This window comes from Canis aureus, chromosome 23 (assembly GCF_053574225.1).
Source record: "Canis aureus isolate CA01 chromosome 23, VMU_Caureus_v.1.0, whole genome shotgun sequence".
NCBI lineage: Eukaryota > Metazoa > Chordata > Mammalia > Carnivora > Canidae > Canis > Canis aureus.
The window spans coordinates 20,938,419-20,955,864 of record NC_135633.1 but is presented as its reverse complement, the minus strand read 5'-3'; the positions used below and the strand labels follow the sequence as shown (position 1 = coordinate 20,955,864).

The 17,446-nt window shown below is 39.1% G+C and overlaps 2 protein-coding genes across 2 annotated transcripts; both read left to right on the top strand.

The window, feature by feature from the left end:
- The first annotated feature begins 3,391 nt into the window (after window positions 1-3,391).
- Window positions 3,392-4,345, top strand: LOC144295309 (olfactory receptor 2D3-like). Its single transcript, XM_077867694.1, has one exon. The coding sequence runs from the start codon at window positions 3,422-3,424 to the stop codon at window positions 4,343-4,345; it is 924 nt and encodes a 307-aa protein (XP_077723820.1). The 5' UTR covers window positions 3,392-3,421.
- A 10,031-nt stretch (window positions 4,346-14,376) lies between these two features.
- OR2AG2 (olfactory receptor family 2 subfamily AG member 2) lies at window positions 14,377-16,323 on the top strand. The gene has a single exon (XM_077867693.1). The coding sequence runs from the start codon at window positions 14,377-14,379 to the stop codon at window positions 15,325-15,327; it is 951 nt and encodes a 316-aa protein (XP_077723819.1). The 3' UTR covers window positions 15,328-16,323.
- The last annotated feature ends 1,123 nt before the right edge of the window (window positions 16,324-17,446 follow it).

The window sequence follows — 17,446 nt, the reverse complement described above, 5'->3', positions numbered from 1 at the left end:
TTAAGGAAGGCACTTGTGATGTGCAGTATGTGTTATATATAAGTGACGAATCACTAAATTCTATACCTGAAACCAATTTTACCATATATGTTAACTAACTAGGATTTATATAAAAACTTGAAAAAAATATCCAGAAGAAAATTGAAAATGTAGAATTCAAGCTTAGAAATAGTGGTCAGTTGTCAGATAACCTTTGAGGCAGTCTAGATATAAGTGATAGTTGAGCCAAAGGACTTAAATCAGATCCGTAAAGAATAATATATAAAGAAGAAGAGCAGCAAACCAACTTTCAGGAATTCTAAGATATTGCAGATATTTGCACTCATGCTGCTTAGCCTCCTGTCCACTTGATTCCACACTACGGAAAGGTAGCATATTTGTTTCTTTTCTGTGTAATACGATTAGCCTCTGCCTTACATTTTCCCAAATCTTAATTCAGTGGTGCATTCCATTTATGCCTTGTTCTGTGGACTCAGACAGAGTCTGGTTCCAGACTGTCTCTCTAAAAATAGAATCTGTACTCCTATTCAGAAGGACAATATCAGATTTGGGTTCTAGAATTAGATTACCTGGGACTGAATCGTGATTCAATAATTTACTAGCTCTGTAGCCTTGAAAGTTTTTTATATATATTCACTTAACCTTAGAACCCATATTTATAAAATGGGACTAGTAGTAGTCTACCTCTTTAAGTCTCTTCTGAGGGGTAAGTAAGTTAATAAATATTAAATGCTTATAAGGGTGCCTGAAGCATGTTAAGTGGCATGTATGTAAGCTTTTTAGTCTGTGTTGTTATTATTATGATTACATTAATGGTGGTGGTAGTAGTAGTAGTCATAGTATGCTCTGCTACCCAATGTACAAGATCTTATACATGATACCTAGGTTCCTTTATCTCTTACTAAATATTCTACATTATACATATAATCTAGTAATCTGAGTGCTAATGATAAATTTAGGGCAACCATATAGTCAGCAGTAGCACCAGAATCAAATTGACTTTTGTACCATGTTTGCCCTGCTAGCAGATCTGCTACATGCCCCTTAAATCTGGTTGGTTGTTCTACTTGAATTTTGAATACTCTCTTTTATTACAAATATCCTCCTTAAACTTAAAAAGTGTAGCTGGGGCCTTACTACAAGGCTTAGTTCTTTTCAGTTTATTTTCTAACTAAAAGTGGTGTGAAAACCTTCACTTCAGCTTATTTTAGGACCATGCCATTTATGAACATGTTTGGAATTGAGGATAATTTCCTTTGTCTCTTGAGCATTGCACCAAGATTTCTCTGTGCCAAGTTCATCTACATGATCGGATTTTTCAGTGCTATAGCTGGAATTATGACTGAAATAAGATTGAAGATGTAAAAGCTCAGATGCTAGAACAAAACTCTAGGGCTTTAGATTCCAATTCTGACAATTGATATCTGAGTGACTAGTAGTTACTGAGCATGTCTACCCTTAATTCCCCCAGCTGTAAAATAGAGATTGAAAATACTTCCTCAAAGGAGAGAAAATGAGTGAAAACATCAGTGAGGGTGACAAAACATGAGAGACACCTAGCTCTGGGAAATGAGCAAGGGGTAGTGGAAGGGGAGGTGGGCAGGGATTGGGGTGACTGGGTGATGGGCACTGAGGGAGCGCTTGACAGGATGAACACTGGATGTTATGGTGTATGTTGGCAAATTGAACTCCAATACAAAAAAAATTAAAAAAAAGAAAATATTTCCTCATAGGAATATTATGATGATTAAATAAGCTAACACAGATAAAGCATTTAGAACTGTGCCAGACATGTAGTAAGCACTCAGTAAGTGTTAGTCATTATCATCAGGCACAGCTGAGACTCCCTGGTTGAAGAAGGCAGCCTTCTTCATTTTGCCTTTATCAAGTCTCCATCTCAGGAGACTTTTCTTAGTATAGGTTCCTGAAAGCACAGCCTAAGAAAAGAACTTTGGCGCAGATAGCTTATTTGACAAGTGATTCCAGAAGTGGTGTAAGGAAGCAGTAAGACAAGATACAATTAAACACCAATGAAGTTGGATTGATGAAGTTGTTACTCTAGGCCAGGCATTCTCTATGGGGACAAAACAGATGCCAAAGTTCTTAGAAGAGAGAAATCTTAAATATACCAATGGTTTGTAGCCCTCTAGAGAGTTGCAGTATATAAATAGATGCACAATATACCTGTGCTGTTAAAATTTCATGAGGATTGATGATTAAGAAAACAATTCTGAAAAAGCTGCTTAGGGGATATAATAGTAATAGTAATAGTAATAGTAATAGTAATAGTAATAGTAATAATCAATAGTAACAAACATGGTATAGACAATGGGGACTTAACTCCCTAGAGCTCAACGTGTAAGAAGCATACAGAGTGCCTCCCAAAAATATTTGGTGCCTTTATTCATTAGTTTCCATTGCCCTCTGGTGAAAGATTGCCCCTGGGCATTGACTTGGTCATACTTCCAACATCTTGGGGAGAATGCCAAAAGACAGGCAGGAGGTCCTTAAAGTAGAATGTCAGCAGTGCCAAGCAAGTCAGAATTGTCCACTTCAGCTGACATGGAGGTCAGAGATAAGCTGAGATTGGGTGTTATGGAGCTGTAAAATTCACTAATATCCAGTTCAGAAGTTCAAGCTCCTGCTTAGTACTGGCTTTTTGTTGTTGTTGTTGTTGATGATGTTGAACAGGGCACTGGACACTCAAGTATCGTTATGTTACATTTATGAATGTCAAATTTTTTCATGTACCTTTTCCTCTTTGTCATGTGACATATTTGTACCAGGGACAGGATTATGATCCATGGATATAAATTTTTATTCTCTTTGTTTATCCTGTTTGGATTGATACTTAAGAAGCCTCTTTAAAAATACTATTGAAAAAACCAAGAACTGGTAGGTACAACTTATCTGTTGATCCTCTAGCCATATTTGAACCTCCTACTCTATTATAAACAAATTTGTCATTGATCTCTATGTTTTGATTTTGAATTACAAAAGCAAAAGTGTTTTTTATTGATTAAACAAGCTCACCTCATTCTCAGACTGCTAATCCAGGTAAATAGAAAATATTTATTGAGAAGAAAAAAATTAAATTGAACCAAAGACAATTCCTCTGAAAACTTAATAGTAATTTAGCAATATGTAAATACATTGACATCAAATTGGTTGAGAAGCCATATCGAGTATGATACTCAGCCTTACTGAATGGATCAAGCAAGGAAAAAGTGCGCTTAAAAACTATGTAATAACGATATGCACCTTAATACTAACTGGCACACCTACTGGGAAGCATCTGAGAGCTGTTAGTCTAACAAGGTGCACTGTTTATTATTGCACTCGTTTATAAAGTTTGTGAAAATTGAACATTCAGAATGCATGTGTTTTCTTTCTGATAACAGGTAAACAGGAATAAACATCAATGGGAGAAGGAAACCAAACTACCGTGGCTGAATTTATCTTGCTGGGTCTTTCACAGGATCCAAAGATCCAGATCTTGCTGTTCTGTGTTTTCCTGATCATTTACCTCCTCTCTATGTTTGGAAACCTGCTCATAATAATCCTTATTCAGACTGACTCTCGACTTCACACTCCCATGTACTTCTTCCTCAAAAACTTGTCCTTTGCTGACCTCTGTTTCTCTACAAGCATTGTGCCTCAGATGTTGGTCCACTTCCTTGTAAAAAGGAAAAGCATTTCCTTTGCTGGATGCTCACTACAGATCATTGTCTTCCTTCTTGCAGGGTGTACAGAGTGTGCACTTCTGGCAGTGATGTCTTATGACCGCTATGTGGCTGTCTGCAAGCCCCTGCATTATTCCACTGTCATGACCCAAAAAGTTTGTGTCCAGTTTGCTATAGTGTCTTGGGTCAGTGGGGCATTTGTATGTTCAGTGGACAGTGCATTTACACTGTGTCTCCCTTACCAGGGACAGAATGTAATTAGTCATTATTTTTGTGAACCTCCTGCACTCCTGAAGCTGGCTTCAGCAGACACCTACAAGGCTGAGATGGCCCTCTTTTCAATGGGTGTCATTATCCTCTTAGCACCTCTCTCCCTCATCCTTGTCTCCTACTGGCATATTATCTCCACAGTGATTCAGATGCAGTCTGTAGAAGGGAGGCTCAAGGTCTTCTCTACTTGTGGCTCCCATCTCACTGTTGTGGTTCTCTACTATGGGTCTGGGATATTTGCCTATATGAGACCGAATTCCAAGACAATGAATGAAAAGGATCAGGTCATCTCTGTGTTCTATTCAGTTATGACTTCCATGTTGAACCCCATCATTTACAGCTTGAGGAACAAGGATGTGAAGGGGGCTCTCAGGAACCTGGTTAGAAGATAGTCTACCTTCAGAGACAGTGATTTTTGATATTTTTCTTAAGTACTTGGAAGATTGTGATTGACAACAATATCTCTACTATCTTTATCCTTTCTTGCTCTCACTTTATATGCCTCAGTTGATTTTCTTCTCCACAAATATTCATTAAATGCCTATTCTGTGCAAGCACTGTCTCCAGAACATCACAATATGAGTAAAACTTTGTGCCTCCCTTAAAAGGTTTCATTACCTCTGGGACAAGAGACAGCCATGCTCTGTCCTAAGGGGAGGTTGCACTCTTTCATTGTCCAATGGTCTCTTTCTGCCATTTAGTCCCTGGGGGAAATATTTTCCTAGCAGAGTACACTCACCCTTAAAATGTTGGACCAAGAAAAAAAACTGATTGATCTCCCTGAACCTATTTCTAGCATCCTTTACCCACTAAATGAGCTGGGAAGTCCAAGTTGTCACCTATGGGCTTGCTGAGGTTCTGTTTCCACATCCTGACTCAATCAACGGTAACTGTTAAAAGGCCAGCATTCAAGTCAGACATAAGGTATCTTATGGGATCTGTGGAATTCTACCCATAGATGGACTACCTCCAGTTGCCTTATTTCTAATTAAGTGATGGAACACTATAGTGTTTCTGTAACTCTCAAGTCCTTGCTCCAATGAATTTAACTGTACTGCATCATTACTCTTTCTAAAGCATTCATTTCTTCTTTCTCTTTTCTCTGTCCTCCATTTTTTGGTGGATGATTTTATGCATAGCATGTGCAGGTGTGAAAGAGTAGGCAAGTATGTACAATTGTCTGTGTGGATAAGTTGTCTGTGACAAGTAAGCTTGACCATGTAGAATTCTTTACCAATAGTATTGAATCTGGTTGCTTCTCCGCCCTTTGCTAAGTACTACTTTATCTTAGGCCAATTTCATATGTCAATTAATTGTTTTCCATACCCTCCTCATCTCTGTAGCTGTCTGCAATCTCTCATACCAATCAGTTTGAGAGTGCTTTCAAATTTATCATTCTTTGTTTTAGAGGAAGTGGAGAGGATAGATAAATTCAACCTCAGAAAATAAAATTAAATGTTTCCTTTTCGGATTATGTATGGAATAATTCAAGAGGTATTAAAAAACAAATAAATCACATGTATTTCCTCCTCCAGGAATAAGACTGGCCAACATTTCAATTTTATCCTCTCAGAATTCTCTCTCTCTCTCTCTCTCTTTCTTTCTCAAGAGGGCATGCAGTGGTGATAAGATTATACAAATTTATATTGCTTCATGTACATGAGGAACTTTAACATCTCATTGCTTTGAATGGTGTTTCTTTTTCCTTATGTATTTCACCAACCCCTAGTGAAAGGAATCTGAATAAAATTGCTACAAATCTTCTTCTTAGTGGATATGGACCTATAGAAGGCTGTCAGCCCAAGAAGCTTGGAGGACAATAGCATAATATTTAAATCAATTATAGAAACTTTTGGGTTTGTTGATAGGAATAAGAACTCCAAAACATTATTATACGATTTGGTACTGAAAGTGATTGGTATGAACAACCACCGAAATATTTTTGGATAGGAAAAATTAATCACTTAATTGGGGTGAGATTGGCAAATGGGGGGTAGATGTAAAGAAGGGAAAGAGAGAAAAGAGAAAGTAAAAGGCATAAGGCCAAGATCAAGATATTAATAAGTTTGGTTTCTCTTGAGTCCTCTCTACTTGGTTTGCATATGGCTGCCTTCTCTCTGTGTCCTCACAGGGCCTTTCTTCCATGTGCATGTACCCCAAAAGTCTCTTTGTGTGTCTAAATTTCCTTTTCTAATAAAGATGCCACTCAGATTAGACTAGGGCCCACCATGAGCAAATTTAACTTAATCACCTCTTTAAAAGCCCTATCTCTTTTAGCTGGTCACATAGGACTCCTCCTTACCAGTTTACCTGCCCCCCAACTCCCTGCCGTTGGGAGGTCACCTAAACCTACCAGGAAGTTCTATTGGCCTGAGTCACCTTTATCAAGAGTCTTAGCTAATTCTCTCCTATAGGATTCATATATGGCTAAGTGGAGTCATGCTTAATCCTATTTTGTTAAGTTCTGGGAGCATGGAATGCTGTCTCTTCTCTTCAACTAGGGAAACTATGCCAATCCGTAATTGACCTTTAGATTTTTTAATTTGTGAAGAAAGTACTTGTTCTAACATTCATCAAATTCCAAATGAGACACATGAAGTTCTCCAGTAGTACTTTTGAAGTTCTTGTCCCTTAAGGTGAGGGGAAGCACCTTATTTTCTCATGGATGGAAGAGTAAACGACTACCCTGAAAAATATCTTCAGGATATTCTTCTCCACCAGCTTCCAACTAACTCTCTTTCATACCCTAGAAAGGCTTAAGATTTAATGACTATAAATCATTTACTGATCACCTCCATGTAAGTAAGTCCTCCCTAATGTTTAGAATTTGGACGTACATGGCAAATATGGTCTTATTTTTTATTTCAAATAATATTTCTATTCCATTGCATTAGTGTAGATGCAGTATCTACCTGAAGTTCCAGGAAATTCAGTCAAGTAGTACAATTTAAAAACAATAATATACCATGTTATATTTACTTATTCTCCATTAGACTCATCATTCAACCATTTTTTATTTTTCTATTTTTTATTGGAGTTCAATTTGCCAACATAGAGCATAACACCCAGTGCTCATCCCATCAAGTTCCCCCCTCAGTGCCCATCACCCAGTCACCCCCACCACCCACCCACCTCCCTTTCCACCACCGCTTGTTCATTTCCCAGAGTTAGGAGTCTCTCATGTTCTGTCTCCCTCTCTGATATTTCCCACTCATTTTCTCTCCTTTCCCCTTTATTCCCTTTCACTATTTTTTATATTCCCCAAATGAATGAGACCATATAATGTTTGTCCTTCTCTGATTGGCTTATTTCACTCAGCATAATACCCTCCAGTTCCATCCACGTCAAAGCAAATGGTGGGTATTTGTCGTTTCTAATGGCTGAGTAATATTCCATTGTATACATAGACCACATCTTCTTTATCCATTCATCTTTCGATGGACACCGAGTCTCCTTCCACAGTTTGGCTATTGTGGACATTGCTGCTATAAACATCAGGATGCAGGTGTCCCAGTGTTTCACTGCATCTGTATCTTTGGGGTAAATCCCCAGCAGTGCAATTGCTGGGTTGTAGGGCAGATCTATTTTTAACTCTTTGAGGAACCTCCACACAGTTTTCCAGAGTGGCTGCACCAGTTGACATTCCGACCAACAGTGCAAGAGGGTTCCCCTTTCTCCGCATCCTCTCCAACATTTGTTGTTTCCTGCCTTGTTAATTTTCCCCATTCTCACTGGTGTGAGGTGGTATCTCATTTTTAAAATCTCTTCATCATTTTTACATTCTAGTAAACTTAAGACTATACCTCTGAATACTCATTTATCTTAAATATTATTGTCTTATGATATAGCAATTAGGGCAATGCCCTCTACATATCCTTTGACCCTTATCATTTCAGAGCAGCTTGACTTCCAAGAGCCATTATCTGCATCTTTTGCATTGGGACTTTCTTTGGCTGGTATGTCAATTCATGCATAGAGGGCCGGAATGGCCCAGGGAATTAATGTTCCCTGCAGCAAACAGGCCTTAATTGATGATTGATGAGAGTTGGTGTACAAATCACCCAGATCCCTCACACCTTAGGAGTGATATGCCTCTGAGACACTTGTTATACTCTCATTCTCAGAGTTCCCAAGGAGAATTAAGATCCTGTTGCCCACAGTAACTTGATGACAGAACCTTTATTTGCTCTTTTGCTTTTCTGTTCCACTTCACCATCCTACTAATTTTTCTTGAAATCACTTCCTAAATAAACTCTTTTTCACTCACATCTTTGCTCAGGTTCAACTTCTGAGGGATCTCATTGTTTATAATTATGTTTTCCTTGCTACAAATTGTCTCAAATGCATACTATCTGCCTAATCCATTGATGTTCATTGAAAAATGTGTCCTTTGGGGATCTGAGTGAGGGAGGTAGAAATGGAGGGAGGGAGAAACTGGGGAAAGCTCTGACTTGGACTAGCTTCTGTACCATTAGGTGATATTTTTCCATTTTTCTGGTTCAGGGAGTCTTTTTTAGTCAGGAATTAGTTGTAAATAAAACTTAGTCTAAATTCTTTGGATATGTCAAATTTTAAGTTTCCAAATTTAAAGTAAAACTTATTTTTAAATATATTCTTTGTTAAATTATACAGTTGGTGGACATTTCATCTAAATATTGTTCTAAAACCTTTGTTATCTCTAGTTTACTGACCTGAAGTCAATTTTAAAAAATACTTATATTTTCATGGATATTTATTTATTTATTTATTTAATGACTTACTTAGTGATATCCAGATCAAATATTTAACAACAATTACAGAAGGTAAAGGTATTATGTAGAGATGAAATTGGATTATAGATCATTGTTACTATTTACTGTTATTTTAAAATTTTACATTTTTACTATTCAAGTATAGTTGACATACAATGTCAGTTGACATACAATGTCTTTTTTATGGCAAAAAAGAGGCTATTTAGAGATATGGTTTAAAAATGAAAGAAAAACATAGTAATCCAACAATTCTATAGATTACTCAGTATTCACCACAATACGTATATTCACCATCTGTTACCATAAAATGTTATTAAAATATTATTGACTATATTCTCTATGCTATACTTTTCATCTCCCGGACTTATTTTACAACTGAAAGTCTGTACCTCTTAATTTCTTTACCTATTCCCTGTGTACCCCCCCAACTCCCAACTCCTCTGAATCAGTTTGTTCTCTGTATTTATGTTTCTGTTTTTTTGTTTGTTCATCTGTTTTGATTTTTAGATTCCATATACAGATCATAGGGTATTTGTCTTGTTCTTGTCTGACATATTTCACTTAGCAGAATACCCTCTAGGTCTATCCATGTTGTTGCAAATGGCAAGATATCATTCCTTTTTATGGCTGAATAATATTTTATTTTATATATGTCAAATATTTTTTATCCATTCATTTATGGATGGACACTTGGATTGCTTCTATTATCTTAGCTATTATAAATAGTGTTGCAATAAAAAAGAAACATATATGTCTGTTCAGGTTAGTGTTTTCATTTATTTGGATCAATAACCCTACTGGAATTACTGGATCATATGATATTTCTATTTTTAATTTTTTGAGAAACCTCCATACTGTTTTCCATAGTGGTTGTACCCATTTTCATTCCCACCAATAGTGCATGAGGGTTCTCTTTCTCCACATCCTCACCAATTACTTGTTATTTCTTGTCATTTTGATACTGGACCTTTTTTTTTAATTTTTATTTATTTATTTATGATAGTCACAGAGAGAGAGGCAGAGACACAGGCAGAGGGAGAAGCAGGCTCCATGCACTGGGAGCCCGATGTGGGATTTGATCCCGGGTCTCCAGGATCGCGCCCTGGGCCAAAGGCAAGCGCCAAACCGCTGGGCCACCCAGGGATCCCTGATACTGGACCTTTTGACAAATGTGAGGTGATATCTTTTTGTGGTATTTTTCTGATAATTTGTGATAATAACCATCTTTTCATGTGTCTGTTGGCTCTCTGTATGTCTTCTTGTGAAAAATGTCAAACACAGCTGGAGGTATCATAATCCTAGACTTCAAGATATACTACAAAGATGTAGTAACCAAAGCAGTATGGTTCTGGCACAAAAATAAACACATAGATCAATGAAACAGAATAGAGAGCTTAGAAATAAACCCATGTGATTAATCTATGACAAATGAGGCATGAATATACAATGGGGAAAAGATAATCTTTTCATTTAATGGTGCTGGGAAAACTGGGTAGCTATATGCAAAAGAATGAAACTGGACCACTTTCTTTTACCAAACACAGAAATACACTCAAAATGGATTAGAGACTTAAATGTGAGACCTGGCCATAAAACTCTTAAAACATAGGCACTAATCTCTTGGACATCAGCCTGAGCAACATATTTATGGATATGTCTCCTCAGGCAAAGGAAACAAAAGCAAAAATAGATATTGGGACTACAAAATAAAAAGCTTCTTCACCGTGGCAGAAACTATCAACAAAACAAAAAGGTAACCTGGTGAATAGGAGAAGATACTTGCAGATGATATATTCAATAGGGGGTAATATAAAATATATATAAAGAACTTATACAGCTCAAGAGCAAAAAAGCAAACAATCCAATTAAAAAGTGGGTAGAAACCTGAATAGACATTTTTTCATGGATCATTTAGTTGGAATTTGAGAGCAGCTGTGATAGAAATTTTCATTCATTCACTCATTTATTAATTTAGTAAACATTTATTGAGTACCAACCATGTGCAGTTACCATGCTAGAAGCTAGAAATGTGATTGGGAATAAAACAGGCTTAGTTCTTGTCCTTCTGAACTTTATATGCTAATGTAGTATGCTACCAGATTAACCCTGAGCTCAGAAGGAAAAAGAAACTACTCATGTTAGTATGGAACAGAAAAAGCTTTAGTCTTTTTGCACCAAAGAAGGAGGAATATTGGGATTTAGTGAGTTTAAAACACACCCAGTAAGACAAAATAATACATACTACTGGATTTTTCAAAGAGGTCTTTGGTGATTTGGGACCAAGTATATCAATTCAGCTCATGTAGGGTACTTGGCAGGAGATGACACATGGGCAGAGGAGTATAATGAAGAACTGAAGTGTGCCATGAAGTGAAACCTGAGCCATAAGAAACACGTATACTTGATACAGCAGCATCTCTTTCCTTTCAGACTACACCAGAATGGAGAGGATTCTTGTTAGCCTGGGAATCACCTATTGAAAATGTTGATTGGCTCCACCAATGGAAACAGCATGGGTGTCCAAACCACCCCATACAGGGAAGCAGTTAAGGACAACTCCCTAAATAAGAAATATGCACTGAACAGCTAATGAGTGAGAAATACAATTTTGTTGGGTTATGCTACTATTATTTCTGGGTTCTCTGATTGAGTTATGATACTGTTATTTCTGGGATTTCTGATGTAGCAGGTGGCAAGTCTTATCTTCACATACAGTGAATGAGCAATTGAAAGTAGAAGTATATCCAGTTATTATAAATGCTTTTTGAAAAAATTATGGCAAAAAAGAGGCTATTTAGAGATTTGGTTTAAAAAAAAAGAAAAAACAAAGTATTGTTTGTTTGAAAAGAGAAATCTTTATCATATTTGGAGGCTGACTAATGTTGGAGGGGGAACTTTTTTTTCTGTATATTTTTTATTGGAGTTCGATTTGCCAACATATAGCCTAACACCCAGTGCTCATCCTGTCAAGAGCCCCCCTCAGTACCTGTCACCCAGTCACCCCATCCCCCACCCACCTCCCCTTCCACCACCCCTTGTTAATTTCCCAGAGTTAAGAGTCTCTCATGTGCTGTCACAGAGGGAGAACTTATAACACAAGAAGAGCATACAAATGACAGAGCAAACAGACAGAAAATGACCATGAGAAATAGAATATTGGTAATAACTATAAGGCCAATTTCATAAAAGAAACTGTGGGACTGTCCTACAACTGATAAAAAACCAACTTAAGAACTGGGGACAGAGCAATGACCATGAAAAGAATCCTTGCTTCCTGGTCTATCCAGTCAGCAATTTAGAAATGGGCCATCAGTGCCTCCTTAAGAATCCTGGAGTATCTGGACTCATTTAGTGAGAGAACAGAGTAGGAAACCCAGGCCAGGAAACATGCCCAAGAGGACTCATTAACATCCTGTTTCCAGGACCAGCATTTCCAAGGGAGACCATTTCAGCTGAGCAGTAAGTCCCTGGGAATGTAGGAGTGGAATAAAGTAGAGAGAGTGGGGTCACGGGATAAGGAGCCAGAACAGCCTCCCCAAGGACAGGCACAGCAAGGTCTCCCTTGGGTAGCTCTTCCCATATCTACTTCCTCCAGATTCCTGCTGCTTTCATCTTTGCTCCAGACCCCAGCAAGAGTAAATGACAGTCTGAGCATCTGGACCCAAGCACTGAGTCTGACAACTTCTCCAGAAGAGCTGGATGGGTTCTCACCTGGAGAACTGAGTGATGGAAGCAGTTTCTCCTAATTCTCCACAGCTGTGAGAACAGGAAACCCATCTCTGAAGGAAGAGCTCCACAGAAACTGCCCAAGGACTGTATTTGTCCTCTGTCTCTATTACATCTCCAGACAAGACCTCTAGAGGAACAGAAGGACCAGAAGCGGCCCTGACGCCTGCCTTGGTCAGACTCCTCAGACTCTTAACTCAACTTGGCAAAATTTAAACCAGTTGGAAACTGCTGGAAAAGCTCACTCTTTCCCCATTTCTATAGGACAATCTTTGACTCTCCACCCCCAGGGCAGTTTGCATGGTTGGGCAGCTCGGCTTCTCACTACCTGAGGTAAAGACTTTCTCTCTCTTTCAGGGAAGTAAGTATCCTCTAGACATGTTGAGTTGAGAAACAGGGCCCAAAGCAGACCCTAAGAACTTAAGCTACTTTGTCTTCCAGGTTCTATGTACTCTGTCCTAATGCCCCGTAGTCTTGGTTTCTAAACATGAAGAAAAATGAATGAAAATGAAGAAAGACATGCTACATCCCAGGTCTGAGTGTCTGCTTCCTGGTGGGAGTATCAGTACCTGTCCTTAGAGCCCAGGCTTTGCTGGCCTCTGATAGGGGACTTTTGCACCTCTCAGGTAATAAATGCCTCCAAATCAAAGGGCCAGCTAAAAAGCCAGATGCCTGTCGTATGCTCTAAAACTTTTCCACCATTAAAGTCCTGTGAACCCAGAAGAGACCAGTAAAAGAACCAGTGAAATGTCCTAATATAGAAGCCACAATATAGGAGAAAGACTTACAGAATGATTTGCTTCCCTTACAGATTCTTTGATGCATGGTCAAAATTGGACTATCGGGCTAGTTCCCATGATGCATGACCTTGATAGTTGTTAATCCCAGGTCCCTGTTTCTTCTGACATTTCTCTGGGGGTGGGTGCCTACCCTAATGGCAGCTTTCCAGAAGAGCAGTTCATCCTCCTTATCTCTGTGGCCCTTCAATCCAGTGTAGATATTCTGTCCCAGCAGGAGGAAGAGCAGGGATCTGGGTCAGGTGCAAGAGAAGGAGGGTAGACTTATTGAGCCTGATTACAACATGTAGCACATGCTCTTTTGCTGCCAGCGCCTTTCAGTCATTTCTCCCAAAGACAAACATTCTGATCGTCCTGGGCACGGCCTCCTCTTCACAGAGTTTTGAATCCTCCCAGGCTTGCATGTTTTCATAACCTATAATAAAACACCTACGTTGTCACTGAGCCTAAAGTTTTAGCTCATAAAAGCAACACCACATCAAACACACCAAACCCTCGACTCAGTCTAGAATCCCTTCTGCACATGGAGAGTGTGGAGGTTATTGGTCCAGAGGGATGACTGAGGTGGACATAGTTTAGCTCTTCCTGTGAGGCTTACATCTACAACCTTGAGTGCTACAAACAAATGTAGACCTAAGGTATATGGACCATGAAGTGGAAGTGCTTTGTGAAGTCACACTTCTGTACGTGCTTTAGGATTTTATATTCAGAACAGGTCTCTTAGGACACTAACTGGGGATTTAAATCATGAGACAACCATTATACTTAAAACATAGTTACAAAAGTAACCAAGGGCTTGGGTTCCAGGATATTGCTTTCTATTGAGAGAGAGATGATTTAATCATTCTGGAATGATGCATATCGAGACTTGATGTCCTGCATGATATTTTCATGTAGTGACCTCTTAATATTTAGCTATTGCTGTGATGTTTGCTCTCCATTCAGATGGTTCTTTCCTCAAGATACAATTAAAAGTGTCAGAACCTGAGAGATAAAGAGGTCAAGTCCATGTCCAGTAGGAAAGACATCGCCTCACTGGATTCACTTTGGCCATCATCAGGAGCCTGTGATGTTACAAACGAGGGGCCACCTTAGCCAACATTCACTGAGAATGTGTTTGCTTCTAGGGAACTAAAGAAACAACACGGAATGGAGTACTGGAACTCCACCTTGGGCAGTGGCTTTATATTGATGGGGATTCTGAATGACAGTGGGTCTCCTGAACTGCTCTGTGCCACAATCACTGTCCTATACATGTTGGCTCTGACCAGCAATGGCCTGCTGCTCTTGGTCATCACAGTGGATTCCCGGCTCCATGTGCCCATGTACTTCCTGCTCGGCCAGCTCTCACTCATGGACCTCCTCTTCACATCTGTTGTCACTCCCAAGGCCCTCGTGGATTTTCTGCAGAGTGAAAACACGATCTCCTTTGGAGGCTGTGCCCTTCAGATGTTTCTGGCATTGACGCTGGGTGGTGCAGAGGACTTGCTGCTGGCCTTCATGGCCTATGACAGATATGTGGCCATATGTCATCCTCTGAACTACATGGTTTTCATGAGGCCAAGGGTCTGCTCACTCATGGTGGCCACGGCCTGGATCCTGGCATTTCTGAGTGCTCTAGGCCATACCTTGTATACCATGCACTACCCTTTCTGTAAAGTTCGGAAGATCAGGCACCTGCTCTGTGAGATCCCTCCTTTGCTGAAGTTGGCCTGTGCAGATACCTCCCGATATGAACTCTTGGTGTATGTGACAGGAGTGACTTTCCTTTTGATGCCTCTTTCTGCCATTGTTGCCTCCTATGCACTAATTCTGTGTACTGTGCTTCACATGCCCTCAAATGAGGGGAAGCAGAAAGCCCTAGTCACCTGCTCCTCCCACCTGACAGTCGTTGGGATGTTCTATGGAGCTGCCACATTCATGTATGTCCTGCCCAGTTCCCTCCACAACCCCAGGCAGGACAACATCATCTCTCTTTTCTACACGGTTGTCACTCCAGCACTGAACCCCCTTATCTATAGCCTGAGGAATCAGGAGGTCATGGGAGCCTTGAGAAGGGTCCTGGGAAAATATATGTTGCCAACACACTGTACCTTCTAAAGAGGATTCATGGCTTGTCTCTCACCATTTCTTTTCCCAATCAAAAATTGTACACAACTGGTCTTTATGTGGTACTCTGTTCAAGTAGATAGAAACACTTAAATAATTTCTATTTCAATATAGTTGTGAGCATTGACACCTTAAGCTGTACTCACATGGGACACACCACCTTGACCTTGTAAAAGGAACTAGATGTTCATATTGTAAAAGATACTAGAAGAAGTAAAGCATGAACTGAGTATCATAGACTCACTTCATGGTAGGGCATCATCCTGACATGATTACCAAGTAAGTCGACATGGTTAGGGGACCAAGTTTCAGTTTCAATATCATGCAGCAGTGAGAAACAGCATTAGTTTTAGGGTGACCAAGTTCAGTAACCTCTAAATAACAGAGGAGGACTGCTCTTTTCGGCAATTAAAGTTAGAAATAAATACCCTCATAAGATAAAGTGGCCTTCTTTATTAGGTTTTTCAAGCAATTATTTAGAAATAGTAATAGTTTTGTAACTGCATTTGTACTCAAGACTTTAGAAGTAGTCCATATTGAATAAAGATAATACCTATTTTGAGATAGTGAATAATGAAAATAGTGCATTGTTATAGTGTTTAAAAATAAACAAGAGATGAATAATATAGAATGTGAAGGTACCAGATTTGATTCAATATAGACACAGTAACAGAGACATCTGTTGCATAGACTACTTGAATTAAAAAAATGTGATTTAAAAAATGTGATTTTACATGTGTAAGGATATATTTGAAACATCAAAACAGTTGCAAGAAGCTCATATTCTTTTTTTTATTGGAGTTCAATTTGCCAACATAGAGCATAAAACCCAGTGCTCATCCCATCAAGTGCCCACCTCAGTGCCCATCACCCAGTCACCCCCACCACCCACCCACCTCCCTTTCCACCACCCCTTGTTCGTTTCCCAGAGTTAGGAGTCTCTCATGTTCTGTCTCCCTCTCTGATATTTCCCACTCATTTTCTCTCCTTTCCCCTTTATTCCCTTTCACTATTTTTTATATTCCCCAAATGAATGAGGCCATATAATGTTTGTCCTTCTCTGATTGACTTATTTCATTCAGCATAATACCCTCCAGGTCCATCCACGTCAAAGCAAATGGTGGGTATTTGTTGTTTCTAATGGCTGAGTAATATTCCATTGTATACATATACCACATCTTTTTTTAAATTTTTATTTAAATTTTTATTTTTTGTCTCTTTTTTAAATAATAAATTCATTTTTTATTTGTGTTCAATTTGCCAACATACAGAATAACACCCAGTGCTCATCCCATCAAGTGTCCCCCTCTGTGCCCGTTACCCAGTCACCCCCACCACCCACCCTCCTCCCCTTCCACCACCCCCAGTTCGTTTCCCAGAGTTAGGAGTCTTAATGTTCTGTCTCCCTTTCTGATATTTCCTACCCATTTCTTCTCCCTTCCCTTCTATTCCTGTTCACTATTATTTATATTCCCCAAATGAATGAGAACATATAATGCTTGTTCCTCTCCGAATGACTTATTTAACTCAGCATAATACCCTCCAGTTCCATCCACATCGAAGCAAATGGTGGGTATTTGTTGTTTCTAATGGCTGAGTAATATTCCATTGTATACATAAACCACATCTTCTTTATCCATTCATCTTTTGATGGACACCGAGGCTATTCCACAGTTTGGCTATTGTGGACATTACTGCTATAAACATCGGGGTGCTGGTGTCCTGGTGTTTCACTGCATCTGTATCTTTTGGGTAAATCCCCAGCAGTGCAATTGCTGGGTCATAGGGCAGTTATATTGGGACTTCATCAAGATAAGAAGCTTCTGCACAGCAAAAGAAACAGTCAACAAAACTAAAAGACAACCTATAGAATGGGAGAAGATATATGCAAATGACGTATCAGATAAAGGGCTAGTATCCAAGATCCATAAAGAATTTATTAACTCAACAGCAAAAAAACAAACAATCTAATCATGAAATGGGCAAAAGACATGAACAGAAATCTCACAGAGGAAGACATAGACATGGCCAACAAACACATGAGAGAATGTTCTGCATCACTGGCCATCAGGGAAATACAAATCAAAACCACAATGAGATCCCACCTCAC

Excerpts from the sequence above, each read along its gene's own strand:
- LOC144295309 (XM_077867694.1), top strand. The coding sequence starts at position 3,422 with ATGGGAGAAGGAAACCAAACTACCGTGGCTGAATTTATCTTGCTGGGT.
- OR2AG2 (XM_077867693.1), top strand. The coding sequence starts at position 14,377 with ATGGAGTACTGGAACTCCACCTTGGGCAGTGGCTTTATATTGATGGGG.